Source organism: Orcinus orca, chromosome 14 (genome assembly GCF_937001465.1).
Source record: "Orcinus orca chromosome 14, mOrcOrc1.1, whole genome shotgun sequence".
Taxonomy (NCBI): domain Eukaryota; kingdom Metazoa; phylum Chordata; class Mammalia; order Artiodactyla; family Delphinidae; genus Orcinus; species Orcinus orca.
The window spans coordinates 89,836,941-89,855,319 of NC_064572.1; the positions used below are offsets into that span (position 1 = coordinate 89,836,941).

Below are 18,379 nucleotides of genomic sequence, written 5' to 3' on the forward strand. Positions count from 1 at the left end.
CGTGTGATGCTGTGAGGGGCGTGGGGAGCCCGGCCCAGTGCCCACAGGCCAGGCGCCCTCGCCAACAGTGCCTCCTCTGGTATTTTAGCCGTGCTGGTTTTGCTGGGGTGAGCCCCCAAGCGCAGGTCACTTCCGGCTGGTACTTGGGCCCGTGAGCCCGCTGTGCTGGAACGGCCTCTCTGCTCGCCCGAGGGCCCCGTCTAAGGGCAGCGGCTCTGGACGCGGGCGGAATTGTCACGGGACGTGTGGCGCAGGCGGGGCTCCGGTTTCCATGGGGGGCGCCGAGGCTCCTGCAGAGTCGTGATTTCCTTTTCTTACTGAGTGGGAAGCGGGAGGACACGGCCCTGGGCGTGAGCGGGCGTGAGCGGGCGTGAGGGGGCGTGAGGGGGCGTGAGCGGAGCTGGGCCGTGACATGTGTGGCTGCCGCTGATCGTGTGACCCCCTCCCCTTCCCCAGGCTTCTCTGCCCGGCGCCCTTTCTCCTGACCCTTCACCTTCAGACCTTGGCTTCACCTCAGGGACCCGTCCCATCCCCTAGAGGAAAGACTCCTGCCACACGGTGACCGCACAGGTGGCCGGTGCTGGCCGGGGTCCTGATGGACCCTGGACTCGGCCAGGGAGGCGCTGCCCGCGGCTGGGCGCTCCATCCTTCTGTGTTTCCTCCCAGAGGTGGCAGCCCGGCCCCGTATCATCAGGATGTCGGGGCTGGTGGTACAGGACCCACGGCCACACGTCCTTGACCGTGAGTGAGAGGGGGCAGAGCCTGAGCAGGGACATAGGCGCTCACTTCCTGGTCAGTAACAGCCCGAGGTCGTCCCCTGAGCAGCAGCGCTTTGAGGGCCAGACGCGGAGGAGGGAGAGGGCTCGCCCCCGCGTACTGAGGGGCTGCCTGGTCTGTGGATCCACAGGGAGACCCCCGATGGGCGCATTGTTCTGAAGGCCACCCGGGGGCCCCAAGCGTCTCCAAGGACCAACAGCCTGAAGGTTCCAGGCCAAAAGCCTCGATATTTGGTGGACTGCCCAGGTTTTAATAAGTTCCTCTTCCTTCAGGAAAGTACAGGGGATCTTCGTTCTTGAGCGCTTTTCCAACTAATTAACTGACTTAGATAAGGAGCTATAGTAAATGCTGTTTTTTGTAGGCAGTTCTCACAAACAGCTGATTTTTCAGGGAAGCGGAACTATGTGCACAAGCTTCCCCTCCTGGGCCCCTGCGGACCCCACCTTGGCCTCCCCGGCCCTCGGCTTCCCTTGGCCTGGCCGCCCCTGGACCTGCCCCCGGCCTTGGTGTCCCGCTGTCCGGGCAGCTGGTGAGCACACCTGGGAAGGTGTGGGGCACGGAGTGTCTGCCCCTTCCCTGTGTGGGTGGCTGTGTGTGAGGTCAGGTGCAGAGCAGCAGTTCTGCTGCTGGTAAGAGTCACAGACGTTACGCATCTGTGTGGCCCCTTCCCCCAGGAGGTCATTTCCTAAACAGTCAATCATCTGTCTGCTCTAGGCTACGCATTTCCGTGTGCCTTAATCGCAAGCCCCTTGGACTGTGCTGGGGACCCCATGTCAGTAGTCCTGAGAGGTCAGAGGGACCCACGGCAGGGACGGGTCCTGGGCACACAAGGGCACACGAGGGCTGACCCAGGCGGGCCGCCCACCACAGGGGGGCAGGAAGCAGAGGCCCTCCGCCCCGCCAGCCCCGCCCACCCCACCTCGCGCGAGAGAGTGGGTTCTGGTGAGGGGGCGTGGCGAGGACGGTCTCGGGCCCGAGGAGGTCCCACTGCACCCCAACGGGACGTGGTCGTTCTGAGCAGCAGCTCTTCCCAGCGGGCCTGCTGGTAGGCGTTGGGCTTGGCGGAGCGGGGCGGCTCCAGGAGACCCTCGTCCTCCGGGCACACGGAGTCTCCCTCGCGGAACCGGCGGCTTCACCCAGGGCTCCGTTCAGTCTCCTCGCAGCCTCTTCTGGGAGCCGCCCGGAGTGTGGCAGCGCATCTAAGTGGACCTGAATGCCACCAGGACACCCCGCACCCCCAAGCTCTGGGCTTGCCCACGACAGCTCGCTGGACACTGCCCCTGCCCCGCTGCTGCCAGGGAGTGTTTGCTCTGGCTGTGCACCCGCACACGTGAGAAACCCAGCGCTCCGTTGTCCAGGGCTGTGAAATTGGCACTTTCAAAGGAGGGAGGAATCAATGGTGTTTACTTGAATTATTTGCTCGATGAATAAACAGATGTGTCTAAGATTCGTGCATTAATTTTTGGAGGGTTTTCTTGTGCACGTGGTTCTTTAAACCATACGGTCCATCTATCCTGTGGATAAATGGCTGTTCAGTTGACGAAAACTTACATCTCTGCACACAGTTTACTGTGTAAGTAAAGCAAACCAATGGGAAATGATTTTTATTCCCAGCACGTGGAGTATGATTTTTGGTATAGCGAGTTTTTAGGACCGTTTGGTCAAATGAAGACTTTAGCCCTAGGGATTAAAGACCATCTTCTCACGCCTCATCAACAGTCATCGGCTGTTCACAAAGCATCCAGGCTGTGCAGGAAGCTGCCATGCAGTCCCGCGGCCGAGCGCCCTGGCAGCTGAGCGCCCTGGCGGAGAAGCAGGGACCCAACGGGGGAGTCGTAGGCAGATAGCGTAGCGCGTGACACCCGGACCCCACCCTTGCGCCCGCGTGTCCCCTCCGGGTTGCCACGTCACCTTTGGCCCCAGACGTGTCCAGCTGATGAAGGAAATTGTAATGAACGTGGTATGTTCTGAAGTCCCCAGGGAAGACACAGCTTGTGCCTGGTGGCACCTTCCTGTGTTGTGTTTCGTGTCCCCGGCCGGCGGCTGGGACACTGGTCTCGAGGCAGAAGTCTGAGGTCAGGGGGCTCCCTCCTGCCTCCTCGGCTCCGGTGGCCCAGGCGCCCCTGGGCTGTGGCCGCGTCATCACTGCCTCTGCTCCGGCCTCACGTGCCTCCTCCCTGCCTCACTGTCCTTGTGGGGACAGTCACTGCACTTGGGCCACCCTGAATCCAGGGTGAGCTCGGCTCGAGAACGTTGACCCGTCACATCTGCCAAGGCCCTGGTTGACAAAACAGTCGTGGGCTGGGGTCTGGGTGGACGTGAACTTGGGGACGCTCTGCAGCCCCCTTCCTGCCAGAGCCCCGTTTCCTCTCCCACCGCTGGAGAGATCGATGCTAACTCAGAAACATACTTGTGGGCAAAGCTAGATCTAAAAGTTTAACTGAAAGAGGCCAAGTTTCTTTTGCTGAAGATTAATTTCAGTAGCATTCATTAAGCTACCTGTTTAGGTCTTGAATTTTAAAACACCATGGAAGCACCTCTTGGAACGTCAGTCTGCTGGCCCTCATGGCTTTTTGAAAGGGTTTCTAACTGTAGAAACAACTTACAGAAACTCTGTGGACACCAGAGGAGAGGTCTCCAAATTTTCCCGAAAGGTTGTGAGACCAAGTGGATGCTTCTCGAGGCCTGCCAGCCGTCCCAGCTCCCAGAACGTGCAGAGCAGCGTGAGGACGAGGCCGCCCGGGTGTTCCGTGGCTCCGGGACACCTCTTCGGGGCTTTGCCTGTTACAGGAGAGCCGTGTATGGAGGTGAAGGTGGCCACTTCTTGGGACTTGCACAGCGGGGAGTCAGCGGGGCACATTTGGGGATGGGCCGCCTGGTGGACAAGGCCTGGCTGGGGCCACAGGGTCCTGCAGGTTCTCAGGCAGTGCTCGGGGGCATCACTGAGGGTGGCAGGCGGCCTCCAGGTGGGCACTGGGGCACCGGGAAGAGGGGGAGGGGGCTGGGATGCAGGCAGCTCATCCTCTGCCCCACCCCCTCCAAGGACTGTGCCCTTTCCTTCCAAACAACACGGCCCAGGAAGAGCACCGGTCAGAGCAAGGCGCACCACGGCTTGAGCCGGGGCCCAGGCCTCGAGCTGTCCCCTCCCTGGGTGAGCGGCTGCCCTCGGCGGTGACCCTCTAGAGACACCGGCGTTTCGTGCCTACAGACCGGGTCCTGGGGTGGGAGAGGCCATGCCAGCCCCGACCCGTATTCCTGGGGAGGCCGGTGTCCTCAGCTGGTGGGTCACCCCACAGACGGTTTCCAGATTGCCCAAGGTCAGCGTAGCACCCAAGGTGACCACGAGCGCCCCAGACAGCACTGCAGTCGTGCGAGTCAGAAGGTCCGAGGAGACGCAGGGATGGGGACGCGGGACCTCCGTCTGCCGGCGTCGTCTTGTCTGGAGGTGGCAGGTGACCCCCTTGAAGAGGGAAGTTGAGGTCATCCTTTGTGCCGGCTTGGCTGGGCTTTGGTGTTGGTTGCTGGTCCCCCACTAGAGTGGCAGGTACACCCTCCCCAGCCCTGGGCCCCTGAGATGCCCAGGGACGCCCTGCCTCTGGTGCTCACCCCGCCAAGCTCCTGGAAGCTCCCAGAGGGGAGTCAGGTCCTTCCGGAAACACGAGCATCCTGACCTGCAGGGAGAAAGAGGCTGCAGCGGGCAGGGGCTCCTGGAAGGACAAGTCGGCGAGGGGCTCCAGGGCAAGCTGGACACCCACCGGTCCTCTGCAGCAAGGGGTCGCGGGCATCTGGCTGGCACCAGCGTCGGAAAGAAGTGCTTTGTGCAAAGTGAACGGCTGCCCCTCCCACCCCCGGAATTAGAGCTTCGCGTTTCAGATGCAAATTAATACAAACATGCTTGCCTAGCAGAACTGAAAAGATGATCCTGCGATCAAACTTGGCACCTCTTAAGCCGTAATTAAAACAGACAAACTATAAACACCACGATCGTGTGCCGTCTAACGGGCTGTGCGTCCCGAACGAATTAATGATGCAGCCTCCCACTCAGCTCCGCCGGCGGGATTGCTCAGAGAGTATGTTTCATGCCTTGCGCAGTGGCAACTGGCAGCTGGGCGCTCAGCTGGCCAGTGACAAAGGGTGACAGCGGTGCCAGGCGCTCCCATCCCCGCGCGCCCCAGCCGCACCCACCTGCCGTCCGTCACCGCGGACAGCCGTGGTGATGGATGCGTTTTTGGAGGCTGGCGGCTGTTTTGAAAAGCCGGCTGCCGGTTGCTGACAGGTACAGGTTCAGGTGCCAGCAGGGCCTGTGAGGACCCTGGCTTCTCGGAGGAAGCAGCCGTCCCCACGCTCATGTTCGCGGGGCAGGGGCAGGGCGGGGGGTGGGAGCCCAGGCGGTGCCCCAACAGCCGGGGTCGCAGCACTAACCGCGCCCGCCTTGGAAGAGGACCAGGGGCACCGCACAGCCCGCCCGCATCACAGTGCGGCCAGGGGGACTCTGCAGGCTGCCCGGTGGCCTGAGCCCCTGCCCCAGACCACGGGCATTTCTGCCACCCAGCCTCCTGCCCTCTGGCTGCACGTGCGACCTGGCGAGGGTGGGTTCCCACTCAGCCAGGAGGGGGCATCGCACCTGGTCGTTACCTGTGCCGGCCCTTCGTAAGGCCCCGTGAACTGTCCCCAGCCTGTTTCTGCATTTTCTCACTTCTCTGATTCAAGTTATTCTTTGGAATTCAGGGAAGGCCTAGGAGGCTAAAGTTTTTCTGCAAACAGAGGCAGGCAGGGGACAGGGGCAGGGAGTCTGTCCCAGGGAGACAGAAGGAGGTGACGAGGGGTCCTGCTCTCCCCCCTGCCCCTTGTCCCCCACTGCCCGGCAGGTCTGAGCCCTGGTGTGTCTGTGGAAGGCCGGGGACGTTCTCAAGAGGCCAGACCAGGAGCGTGGCAGGTCCCCTGGCCGGACCCCTGCGGGCAGGGAGACCCCCGAGCGGCAGTCCCGTCCTGCTGGACAGGAGCCTAGAAAGAGCCCGCGCTGCTTCCTTCTAGAAAACTCAGTCAAGCTCCCCTGGTTTGCGCAGCTGGCCGCGGGCGGGCGCTGTCGCCCCTCCGTCAGCGGGTCGGGAGCTGGCAGGGCGTCTCGGGGAGGAGATGAAAGGGTCTTTATGGTGGTTGTTGTTCTCGTGAACAGCTGATGATACAGAACAAAAAGGACGAAGGCGCCTCTGACGCTGACACGGCCTCACAGCAGCGCCTCTCACGGACCCCGGGCAGCGGCCTGCCGCCCTCGCACGCCCTCCCGCGCCCGCCCGCGCCCACCCGGCGCCGTCTGCACCTTCAGGCACTCGGAGTCCATGTGCTCTCGGCCATCAAGGATGTCCCTCCTCCCGGGGGCTGGGGTTTGCCAGGAAAACCTCTGAAAAGCTGCGCTTCTCCAGAAGGGTCTTCCTTGGGGAAGTCAGAGTAAACGGAATGGGGGTGTTTGGGGTCGCTCCCGCCCGATGCAGGACGACCTCCCCACGGTGCTTCCCGGTGAAAGCCCGACGCGGCCACCGCCCTGCTCAGCCTCAGGTCCTCGGCGCGCACCCAGCACGGTCCTTCTGTGTCAGGCAGGCCACTGGGACCCTGAAAACCGAGGAAGTTAGCGCTCTGCTGAGCTCCCCCGAGGGCAAGGTCCCGGCCAGGCCCCTCCTGCCACCGAGGCAGAAGGTGCGCGCGTTTCTTCATGGCTGTCGCCGAGGCAGCAGGGTGTGTGTTTCTTCATGGCTCTCGCGGGCGCCTGCTCTGGGCCCCACTTGGTGCAGCTGAGAGGCAAGACGCTGCCCAGTGGCCTCGTCTTAACTACACGAGCTCCCCGCCCCCCGACACCCAGGGACAGCCGTCACGGCCCGGCACCTGGCCGCAGACCTTCCCCCTAGAGCACGGTGACCTCCTGGGCCTCGGGCCGGCCTGGCCACCACTGGAGGGGCCCTGGGGCTGAGCACGGGCCAGGCAAACCAGGGTTCTTGCTCTCCAGAAGATGTGTGTGTGTGTGTGTGTGTGTGTGCGCGCGCGCGCCGAGGGGCTGTGTGTGCGTGTGTGATAGGGAAGGAAGCTGAAGCTTAGGCTGGAGCTCGTTGGACCACGTGTCCGTGCACTGGGAGGTGCTGTTCCTGTCGCAGGCTCAGTGGCCCCGGCTGTCCCCCGGGGGCTCCCACGGCAGCGTGTACCCTGAGACCTGCTCACCCGGCCGCAGGCGGTGTGGGCGGCTCCGAGACGCATTTCTATCTGTCTGCCCAGCGCCTACTTTTCAGGCCGTGGCACGTGTCTGCCCCGAAGGGGGTGGTCAGAGGGTTCGTGAAGACTTTTTCTGAGCACTTCCCTGCGGAGCCATGAGTTACCTGTGACTGAGGCAGGTTCTGAAGCCGCTGACTCCGCGTCCCTTCTTCTCTGCTCCCTGGACGCCTTTAGGACTGAAATGACGTCTGTAGACGCTGGTGACCAAGGACTGGCCCATCCCTGGGACGGATGGTGCTTCTCTCCTGTTCCTGGCGGGTGGGTGGGTGTCCAGGGCACGGGGCTGGCTGGCTGACTCTCCGTGCCCACCTCACAGTGACCCAGCGTTGGACCCACACCTCCCACACGCTGGCTTGTGAGTGAGGTACCAGAGGCAGCCTTTAACCCCTCGAGTCCAAGAGGTGGATCTGGGCAGCCCGGGTCGGGACCCCGTTCTCCTTCCAGAGCTGAGGCAGCTGTGGGGTTAAGGGGGTGCAGCACAGCAGGAGGCAGACCCGGGTTAACGTCCAGAGTCACGGGGAGAGTCACCGCAGAAAAGGTCACGTTTATCCTCTAGAGCGGGATCTGTTTTCCAGTCATTTGAAAAAACTCTAGATGTAAAAGGTAACGATTTTCCATTAACTTGTTCTGAAGAAAACCCGTGTGAAGGACTCAGGTCTGTCTGCGCGCCGCCGTTCAGAAATCCTTCTCTTTCTCGCTGCGGCCTGTGCTGCAGGAGGGCGCAGACGGAACGTTGATTTGTGTGCCTGTTTATTTGTAGACATTTTTATGGCTAGAATTTAACCAAAAGTAACAGGATGACGAGAACAGCCGTGGGACGGGGTGAGCTTGATGACGAGAACAGCCATGGGACGGGGTGAGCTTCTCCCTGACGCCCTTGGTTGGCTGGTTTTCAGTGAAGGGTGTGCGTGCCGAGGCCCGGTTTCTCTGACGTCTCCGTGATATTCGGGGGGGACCCCAAGGACTCAGGGCCCTGCAGCCCAGCTGGGGCGGCAGCTCCATGCCGAGCTCCTCGGATGCAAATTGCTGGCCTCGGCCTGGTTCCTGCTGGACGCACAGCACAGAGACGGCGAGGGTGTCCGAGTGCCTGGGGAGGAGATGGCCGCCCCCGCAGGAAGGAGAAGCTGCTTGTGGCTGCGGCTTGCTGGAACCAGGAGCTCACCCTGTTCTAGCTCCCCGACGGCTTCCGCTCCCGGAGCGCGGACCCCTCTGCGCAGAGGAACAGGAGCTGAGCGCGGGCCGGTGGGAAGCCGGGCTCAAGGCCGGCCGTGCGTGGCTGCAGGTGGGCGGGGCGTCTCCGGCCCCTGCTCCCGGGAGGTGCCAGCACCGGGGCTGCAGACAAAGCTGATGAAGCACCTGCTCTGTTCCCGCTTCTGCTTCCAGCAGGTGGACCCAGAGCCAAGCCCCACGGGAGTGGCCAGAGCGGGGGCCACCGCCCGTCCCCGGGCCGTGGCGAGTGGAGGCTGGGCTCCCCACAGCACCCCACCCCCGTCGGAGGTCTGGGCCTTTCTGGCCTCACGCCCTGCGTCTGAAACGCAACTCAGAGCAGCCAGCCACCCCCTCACGCGGGGCCTCCAGAGCAGGGTCACTGTCCTTTTGACGTTGCGCAGGAGATGAGGCCACGGATGTCGGTGGGTGGAGGGTCCTCGAGGGGCCGGGCGGGGCCAGGGCTCCCCCGCGTCTCCCCTGAGATGCCAGAGGCCAGGCCGGCGGCCCCACCGAGCATCCTCACCCAGGGGCACGCACGTCCGCGCTGTGTTGAAGCCCTTGAGAACGTGTTTCTTTTACGTGCTTTTCCTTTCAGCTTCTTGGGGGTCGGTCGTATGCGCACATTTGTGGCTGAAAAGAGAACCGGTGGCCACGGCCGGTCGGCCTCTTTGTGCCCCGGCTTTGTTTCCGATTTCACGCTATCAGAGGGTCCGCGTGTTTTCCTGCGTGAAGTTGTCGGGGGATGAAAGCTCCGGAGCGGGGTCGCACGCCAAGGGCCGGGCATGGAGCCCACCCGCCAGCCTCCCGCCCTCCCCCTGGCCCCTCCGCACAGTAACGGTGTCGAGCTGGCCGGCCCGGCCCTTCGCTGCAGAACCAGCGCTTCCGTCCAGACCGGCTCATTCGTCTCCCATGGGGCCAGAAGGAGCCTCGTCCAAGGCTAAAACAGGGCGGCCAGCTCACCCTCCCCAGCGGTGACCCACTGCCCAGGCGCGGACGGCCCAGCTGGGTCCCTGACGTGGTCAGGGGAGGGGGAGGTGAGGACGCTACCAGCTCCCTGTGTTTTCGGGAACATGTGGCTCTGTGACGGGGCAGGTGGAGTTCCCGCCCCGTCCTCACTCGGGAAGGACCCCAGCGGCGCAGAAGCTGTGTCCGGTCTGGTGGGACGCGGTGTGCAGCGGACCTCACATTGGAGGCTGCTGGCTGTCCTTCCAGAGGGCCCGCGTCCAAATAGAGGCGCTGGAAGCCAGGCCCCAGGCGGCGGGATGCCACCACGGGGACAGGGAGGACCCTGCGGGGCTGGGGGGGCTCCACAACGTCAGGAAGCCGCTCTTCGGGTTATTTTTCATTTCAAGGCTGTTGTATTTTCCACTTGATGGAAAAAAAGGTTAATCCAGCCCCCAAGGTCTGAGCGGGGGACGGGGGACCCCGTGTAGGTGCCGGCTCGCCACCCACGCCCTTGACCGGAAGCGGCCTTGTCACCGGCAGGTGGGTGCCGCTGAGAGAATGCTGGACCTCCAGGGGGCTGGACGCCCTTGGTCCCGCTGGTCCCTGTTTCTGGGGGCCCGTTCCGTGGTGTGAGCTTCTCCTGGGGGCCCAGGCAGAAATGGGGGCTCCGCGTTCCGTCCTGCAGGGGGTCTGCGTTTCAGTAAAAAGAGGAGTGCTGTCCTCTTACTCAGAATGAGCTAGAACGTTTCCAATATCTGCTGGTAGTGTCTAAATTTGGGTGCCAGAGTGGCTTGGTGGTTCGTTTTGATTTTGTTTAAACCTCGCAGCTCCCCACGTGGAGGGGAAGAGCGCAGAGGGCCCTGAGGAGAGACGCACGGGGTCGGCCACTGCCTGTACCTGAGACGGCCGCAGTCATCTGGCCACACCGGTTTTCCTCGCTGCCTGAAATCAGGAGTAAACCTGCCCCACCCTCTGTGCAGCCCCCTGAGTGATGGCACGCCAGACAGTGACCCCGCTTACCGCTTCTGAGCTCAGGCCCTGACGAGCCCCCTTCCCCGGGTGCAGGTGTGTGTGGGAAACCAGAGCGGCAGGGGGCAGGAGGCCACAGGGATGGACTGCACGCACGTCCCCTGCTGCCCACCACGCTCCGCAGCTTGGACTCCTGGTCACCTGTCTGTGCCCAGCCGTCCGGGGACCCTGGCACTCCTCGGAGCCTCCTAGAAGCCAGGGCGTGAGGCCCGTCGCTGAGAACGGGGGTGCCTGTGGCTCTCGGGGACCCGGGGGGCTGGCTGCCGGAAGGGAGTCCGTGCCTCCACCAGCACCCAGTCTGTGTCCGGCTCGTAAACAGCTGCCAGGATAACTCGGGAACGAGCGTCGCTGGGGCAGGAGGCGGCCCCCTGAGCCCCGCCCCTCGTCTGCAGGCCCGAGCGTCCTGCGGGGCACGAGGGGAGGGCGCCGCGTGCCAGGCTGGCAGGGAGCACCCTGGGGGGCGAGCCCCAGCGCCTGCTGACCCCTCCCCGTGCCCGCACCCTCCGCGGGGCCTAGAACCCGCAGGGCAGGGCCCACACTCGGGCTGTGGGCCGGTGGGCTTCTTCGGGGTCCCTCAGAGACCCCTGCACGCTCACATGTCGGGACTCTCGACTCCGGTGGAGAGAGACCCAGACGCAGTCCCCAGGCCACACCGGGCTTTGCAGACAGAAGCAAGACCAGCTATTCGTGTTCATTCGAAATATGCTTCCAATACCTGCATCGCTTCCTATGTTTTCTCAGGTGGAGAAAATAGGTAGAATGGAAGTGTGTTCTGATTCTCTTTTTGCCTCAGAGGAGAGAACAAACCCGCTGGGCCGCTGGGCAGGCCTGTGACGATGGGGCAAGCCGCGAATTTCTGTCCTGGCCGCCTGGGAGCTCTGTAAGACAGGCTGCGTCCCCTCAGCTCTCCTCCACACCGTGTGGCCCGCCGGCCATTCCCTGCCTGCCCCCAGCCCCCCTCAGGCCCTGTCTCCACCTCTCACGCTGCCCCCCCGGCCTTTGCCCCACCAGGGCCCTCCACCTGGAACCCGGCTCCATTAGCTCCGTTACACGGTCACCATCTCTCTAGTTACCCCGACACCCAGACCCAGGCGTGCCCCCCTGTATACACTGCACGTCCTGGACGCCAACCACAGGTGCCCGCCGACCACAGGTGCCCGCCGGCCCGGCCTACGCTGGGTCCTTTGGAAACTTGGGGTGTGTGTCAGCTGGGGCTCCTGGTGGATCCCCTTCCTCCGGGCCCAGCGTGCTGGGTCCAGACAGAAGCCGGGTCTCTGGAATCACAATAACTGGGTCTGAAGCCTTGGCGAGCCATCAGTAAACGCAACTGAGACGCTTTTTTTAATGCCTGCTACCTCTCGAAGTGGATGCACAGAAGAGAGCCTTATGGCTTTTATTTACCATTTAGAAGCTTAGCAATTACAATGAGAAAACGACCGGTGTGCCTCTGACCTCCACAGACGGAAACTTACCGCCCAAACTTTCCAGAAGGCGCGTCGTGACCCAGACTCTGAAACCCGCCGTATCCCCCAGGTCAGGCTTCTCAGACTCGAATGTTCCTGACCAGCTCCTGGCTGACCCCAGGGCCTGACCTCGGGTGCGGGGCTGGCTGTCCCCCCACCCCCGCGCCAGTCTGGCAGAGAGCAGGGTGGGTTCTGTAAGGCCGCGTTCGTGGGCTTGCCTGTGGGGACCCCAGGGGCTCTGTCTGCATAGAAGTTGGACCCTGGTGGGGAGCGTTTGTGACGGCGGGATGGGGGCAATGGGGGGGCAGCTCTGGGAGGAGCGGGGCCAGCTGCACAGGCGCCCTGAGCCCCAGGGGGCTGTGCGGATTCAGTGGCTGTAAGACTGCGGGACTCGCAGGAAACGCTGCACGCTGCGCCTCTGGGCTGACACCGGCGTGGGGTCCTGTGGGCACCGCCCCAGCAGCCTGTGCCCCTAAATTCCAAGTGAAAAACCAGGGGCTCCGGGTGCCAGTAGGACAGTGCTGGGCCGCCTCTCCTGTGCCCTTCCTGCCGCTGCTGATCGTGAAATAAATCTTACAGGGCTCTTTAAGATAACATTTGGGAAATTGTTTTCTCCTTTCAAAAGAGGAAAATGCCTTCCTGTAAGTAGGCGAGCCGGAAAGGCCCTGGCCCAGGGGTTTCTGCATGAGTGGTCACGACTGCGATTGAAAGGCCCGCCCGGGAGGAGGCCTGGCGGGTGTGGGAGAGAGGCCCGAGGCTCGCGGAGGCCCCTCCAAGGGCTGGGCCGGTCAGATGTTTATCCTCTGGGAGCCCGTCTGAAGTGGCGAGAGATAAAGCAATTTTTTAAAAAGTTTCCAGCAGATGCCTTTGGGAGAAGACCATGAATTTCCTGAATCGTCGAGAGGCTACAATGCCGTCTGCCTGCCGGGCCCTCCCCATTCACCGGGCTTAAGCCACTTAAGCGCATTAGCATCTGGATGGGGTGACCTCCTCGCCGGGGGCTGGGCAGGGTGGCCGCGCTGGGCCGGATGGTCCAGGCGCTTGTTCTAATCCGGCCGTTTGAAGGCGGCCAGACTGATTTGTGACACATGAGTCCAGAAGCCACTGTGGGGGGCTTGACCTGAGTAGCTGTCTGTGCTCTGAATGTCAATGCCTGTCCTGGAGCGCGCGGCCCAAGGGGGATCGGCTTCCGGCTTCCGGGCCTCCCCGGGCCCTGGGGCCTGTTGCGGGAGGATGTCCCGCAAAGCTGGCTGCTTTGAGCCTCTGAGCCCCGCGGCCTCTGAGCCCCGTGGCTCTGCCGTGAAGTGACCTCACGAGGGCTCCTTAGACAAAGAGGGCTTTTTTTAAGTCAACATTAGTTCAGTTGCGGTGGTCTTACTTTCTTTCTTTTTTTAATAAAAATCACCTAGTGCTTTTTCCAAAACAGCCCTATCGAAGTATAACTTACACACGAACTGAAATCCAGCTGTGACCTTCTCACCCCACCTGTCCTCCGCGGCCCCCGCTCTGTCCTTTCTGGACTCCGCGTGGATGGACTTTCCTGAAGGGAGGGGTGCGGGGCCTGGTCTCCGCACATGCTCGCCGGCACTTGCCGTACACCTGGGGTGTCTCTCAGCCCGTTTAGAGCTGCACTTCGTCTCTGCGGTGTTGGTGTGGTCAGCGCGGCCCTGCGGTGCCCCTAACTGCACCAGGCCTCGCGGCCTCTGCGCCAGCCTCCAGCCTCGTCCTGACTGGGGAGCGACCCTGTTTAACCCCCATCCTGCTGCCTTTCCTCGCCCCACACCCAGGTTGGGACAGGGAGGATTTTCTAAAGGAGTCTGGATTTAATAGAGTTTTCAGCCTATCTGCAGTCAGCCTGTCACCCGTGCCCTTCCGTCTGCCCTGCCGCAGCTGGTGGGCGTCCCTGCCCAAGGCCCCCGGCTTGGCCTCTGTGTCCCGCGTGCTGCCCCCGGGGCCTTTCTGGCTGCCCTTCACTGTCCCTCCCGCTGTGGCTGTGGAGGACCGCCAGTCAGACTGTTCCCTGCCCAGCCTCCACAGGCCCCCTGGTCCCTGGTCCTCGGGGCAGCTTGGGGCGGCGGGCAGAGGGCCGGGTGTGCGGCCCCGCGTGTCTGGAGCCGCGGGTCCCTCCACGGGAGGTGTGAGCCCCTGAGCCGAGGTCGGGGAGCGGTGGAGGCGGGCAGCAGGCTGGCATGTCTCCGGGGACTGAGCTCCTTCCGTGTCTTTCCCAGACTCTCTGCACAAAGGCCACGATGCAGACCGTCCGGGCCGCCGACACCAACGAGGTCGTGAAGCTGATATTCCGAGAGTCGGACAACGACCGGAAGGTGAGCCCCTGAGCAGCTGTCTGTGCTCTGAATGTCAGTGCCTGTCCTAGGTGCGGGGGGTGCCGTGCCCGGTGGGCCCCGCGGCGGGAGAGGTGGGGCCCCGCCTGCTCTGACGGCCCTTCCCTTGGCAGGTGATGCTCCAGCTCGAGAAGAAGCTCTTCGACTACTTCAACCAGGAGGTCTTCCGGGACGACAACGGCACCGCGGTGAGCTCTGGCATCCGACGTGCGGCTGGTCCCCTAGCAGCTGCTGTGGGGTGGCGCTGGCCCCCGGCCCCTCCCAACGCCCCCGCTTCCCCAGAGCCATGCTTCCCGGTGCCGTCACAGCCTGTGGGTCGGCTCCTGAACCCTCACCCTCCCGTCACTTCTCCACTGGGCCCTTCCTGGGGGCGCGTCCTGCCGCCGGCTGGGCTGCGGCCACCCGCCTCGCTGCCTGTGCCGGCCAGTGTGGCTCTCAACACTGGGGTCCTCCCCGGTGAGAGGCAGAGGGCTAGGAGCTTTGGGTGCGGAACCCCTGGTTCAGGGCCGGCCCACAGAGGCCTGGGCTTCCTTTGGAAAGAAGAGAACCACCGTGCAAATTTGCGGGGGCATCTCTGTGGCTGCGAACGCACGTGTGTGCGTGTGTGTGTGTGCAGCGGGAAGTATTGGTATGTGTGAGCGGACGCCTGCAGTTCACACCACCCGGCGGGCATGGCCCCTGCAGCGGGAGAGCCGAGGGGGCCCTGCACCTGCGGTGCCCTTTACTTCTTGTGCGCTCAGAAGAGGGCTCACGTCTAAGTGGAGAGGGGCTCTCCAGATGTCCAGCAGACTCTGCCAGCCTGTGAACCCGCCCTACCTTCCTGTCCTCCCCGGAAGCCCTCGTCCCCCCCCCGGGCCTCCCTCGCCTTGCACGTCCGGCGGCTCCTGGGCCTGGACTCGCCACACGTCTGAGTCTGCCGCCCCCGGCCGTCGCCCCCCCTGCCTCCTTCCCAACCCCTGCCCCTCTGTCCACCCCCAGCCTGGAGCCCGCCCGGGCCTGGTCACACGCCCACCCAGTCAGGCCCAGCTTTGGGCCTTGGCCACCTCCCACCACCATCGGGTAAAGCCCGGGACCCTGACCTCTCCTCCGAGGCACGGCTCACGCCCGGGGCCTCTGTGCTGACGCCCCACCCCTCCTGCAGCCGCACGGGGGGCACCTCTGCCCCCGCGGATGCTCCGAGCCGCCTCACGCACTGCCCCCTGCCTGTCGTGCTGCGTCCCCGCGTCCCCGCGGCCAGTTCCCAGCTCGGCTGCGCAGGGGGCCTCGGGTCCCGGTGAGGTGGGCTCCTGCTGTGTCCCGCAGCGCCTGGGCTCAGCACACGGCACTCACGGCTCAGCTGTGGCCCTGCTGGGCTGGACGGGAGGCTCTGTATGGCGCGGCCGTGTCTGGCTGCCGTCCTGTGACTTCCCAGGCCCGGAACACGTGGGGCAGGTTTGGGGACACGACGCGTTCAGTGTGCCTGTGTGGGGTGAGGTGCCCAGGAGACTCGGGGTGCCGTCCGCTCCCTGGGCAGCCGCGCAACCCTCTGAGCTTGGAGTAGGGCGGGCGGGGTGGGCTTTGAGGGCCCCTAGCACAGAGACGGCCCCTCGAAGCCAGGGACAGTGTGGTTACCAGGGCGAGCAGAAAGCGGAGACGCCCTGAGAGGGGAACGGTGGACACAGAGAGTGGCGCTGGGGTGGCCAGGGGGCCAGAACGTTCTGGAAGGAGCCAGGACACTGGCGAGAAGGAAGGTCCACCGTGTGAGGGAGAAACAGGGTCCTGAGGCAGGTATGCGGGGCGGGGGGGAGGGGGCACGGGGATGTCACGGTCGGTCCAGAGTCCCCGCTGCCCTCGGTTAGCACTTAGAGAATGTGTCACCACCCTGGAAACTACAGATGTCACCGTTAGACGTAAGCTCTAGTTCTGTATTTATTCACCATGTGAAATTGTGCTCCTTTAAGGTGGAGCAAAGTTAGTTTGAGTATCTGGGAGAAGTTTGAGGCTGACTCAGATGAGAAGACGCAGTGGAGTCGAAGCAGAGACGAGGTCTACACGTGGGTCTGGAAGGCCCGTGGCCCCGCCTGTCGGGTCAGGAATCTCCGGGGAAGGGGGTGGCCTCGTGCGTCCCCGTGGTGCAGGGCCGAGGCTCTGCGGCAACTGCCCCGGCAGCGCGGCGTGTCAGTCCCACTTGGGAGGCGGGCGTCCAGACCCCCCTGGGGGACGATGCATGGCCTGCGGAGCCCTCAGAGGACATCTTACCTTCACGCGATACGCCCACAGCAGGATGGATGTGCTGCTCCGGCCTCGGCCCCCAAATCCATCGCATCCTTGATCAACCACCAGCCTTGTTCCCATCTGACAGAAATTTAATTCAAGCTGGCTCTGAAAATAATTATTGTATTTTAAGAGTAGTAATCATTGGCCGGGACATGATTGAATGTGTCCATGCCTATTGACTTTTTCTATGATTTATAGCTTTGTTTAGTCGATATTCCCATCGAAATTGTATAATTAATTATAAGTGTGGCTGTCAGGGCTGCAGGATGGAGTGCCCTGGTGAGGATTTGGAGAGATTAAATTTTCTGCGGCTGTCCCAGGGCAGGGCGTGTGAGTTTCCACCGCGCTCGGCCTGTTGGATAGAGATGTTTTCTGGGTGTGTAGCAACTGCTCCAGCTCGGGGCGCATCGATTTTCCGGCTCTTTCCCTTTATCAGCGCGGCGTCTCTGCAGTAACTGAGGAATGTGTGCAGCCGGGACAGCGCCTGACAGATACGTACGATCAGCCACCGCTTAATCATTGTCTACACACGCCCTGCTCTGTTTTTCACTTTGTAATCAAGAAGAATGTTAAAGATACATGTGAAATTGGTTACCACTTTGTGAAAAATCTCAGAGAGATACAGATTACCCTTTCAACAGAAATGCACTGTCATTTCTAATCAGAAACACCTCACGCTGGCCTCCTGTGGCAGCAGCCGTGGCTCCATCCCCCATCGTTCCCGTGGACTCAGGGCGTGGAGCCGTGGGGGCCGTGGGGCAGCAGGAACAAAACACAGCCCCGGGTACAAAGCGTGTAGGAAGCACTCCACAGTAGACAGAGTCCACAGACATCAGATAACTGAATACTTGATAAAAATTATAAGATGAGATTTAAAGGTATTGAAAACATGAAAGCATCAGAAACATAAACAGATACCATACCCTGAAAAAAGCAGGCAGATTAAAAGATATGAGAAGTGCTAGCAGCGGTCACTGAGGTGGAAGTCTCCACAGGTGAGTTAAGTGTCAGGACGGACGCAGCCGGACGGCGGAGCTGACACCCCAGCGCAGCGCGCAGACCTCACAGGTCGCTGGGAGGCAGCGCCTGGAGGCTCAAGGCGGGGCCGGAAGGCCTGGTCCTCAGGAGCTCGGCGAGTCCTGAGCCGAACGCCAAACGCGAAGATGGAGAGCAGCCCGAGCGCCAGGGCCCCACAGGAAGGACGCGGGCAGCGGGCCTTGTGGGAGCGACAGCTGCCGCCAACCGAGGGATCGGCGGGAGGCCCCGCGGCGGGGCCGGAGCAGCGGCACTGAGCGAGCGTGCGGGCTCTGCAGACACGCGTGTGCCCGTCGCGCACAGGACGGGGCTCTGCGGACACGCGTGTGCCCGTCGCGCACAGGACGGGGCTCTGCGGACACGCGTGTGCCCGTCGCGCACAGGACGGGGCGGCGAGCCCATCGGGACGCCTCGCGGACTTACCGTGTCCAGGATGTTCCTCTTCTTCTCCCAAGAGTCTGAGTTAAAGTTGGGAGAAGCTGAAAGGCTTGGCAGCTCTCGGTGGGCGAGGCTCAGGCCGCTCGCTGCCTGCAGGTTCCCAGGTGCTGGACCGAGTCCTCTGGGGGGAGGAGGCCAGTCGTCAGGGGTGCCGTGGATGCACCTTTCCTGACGGTTGCGCCTGCCTGCAGCCGCCACACAGCATCACGGCTGTCTTCCCGTCTGACCTGCGAAGGCCAGGAATTCACGCTTGGAGCGTTGTGGATGAGACGTGCTCGCCGGCCTCCGCGGGGGAGTGTGTACCTGCGAGTGTGATGCGAGGGCATCTCTAGGCCCACATGCGTGCAAACACGTGTAAGCACAGGACTGGTCCAGGCCTCACGCTCATGCTTCACCCCCCCCCCAACACACAGTTCTCCTCCATCCCCGGCACCCCTGAGGCGCTAACTCTGCAGCCTTCCGGAAGCTGTTTGGCCTGGGCTGCTCCCTGGAAGTGGGGTGTGTTTCTCCTCGATGCAGAGGCAGGGGCCACTGGGGCCGGGAAGCTGAGGGGCTCGGACGCCCCCCCATGCCCGCCCCCGCCCTTCCCCTCCCGCACCCACAGCTCCTGCCCTGTGCCTCCCT

The 18,379-nt window shown here is 63.0% G+C and overlaps 1 protein-coding gene across 6 annotated transcripts in view; it reads left to right on the top strand.

The window, feature by feature from the left end:
* The window catches only part of INPP5A (inositol polyphosphate-5-phosphatase A), a 179,983-nt gene that overhangs the window by 145,200 nt on the left and 16,404 nt on the right, over positions 1-18,379 (top strand). For all 6 annotated transcript variants that reach the window (XR_007471502.1, XM_049697523.1, XM_033420656.2 and 3 more), the window contains 2 exons: positions 13,913-14,008; positions 14,140-14,214. Coding sequence is in view for 5 of the 6 variants with exons in the window: in XM_049697523.1 (XP_049553480.1) it covers positions 13,913-14,008; positions 14,140-14,214 (171 nt within the window). In the remaining variant the exon portion in view is untranslated. The remainder of the gene's footprint in view (positions 1-13,912; positions 14,009-14,139; positions 14,215-18,379) is intronic.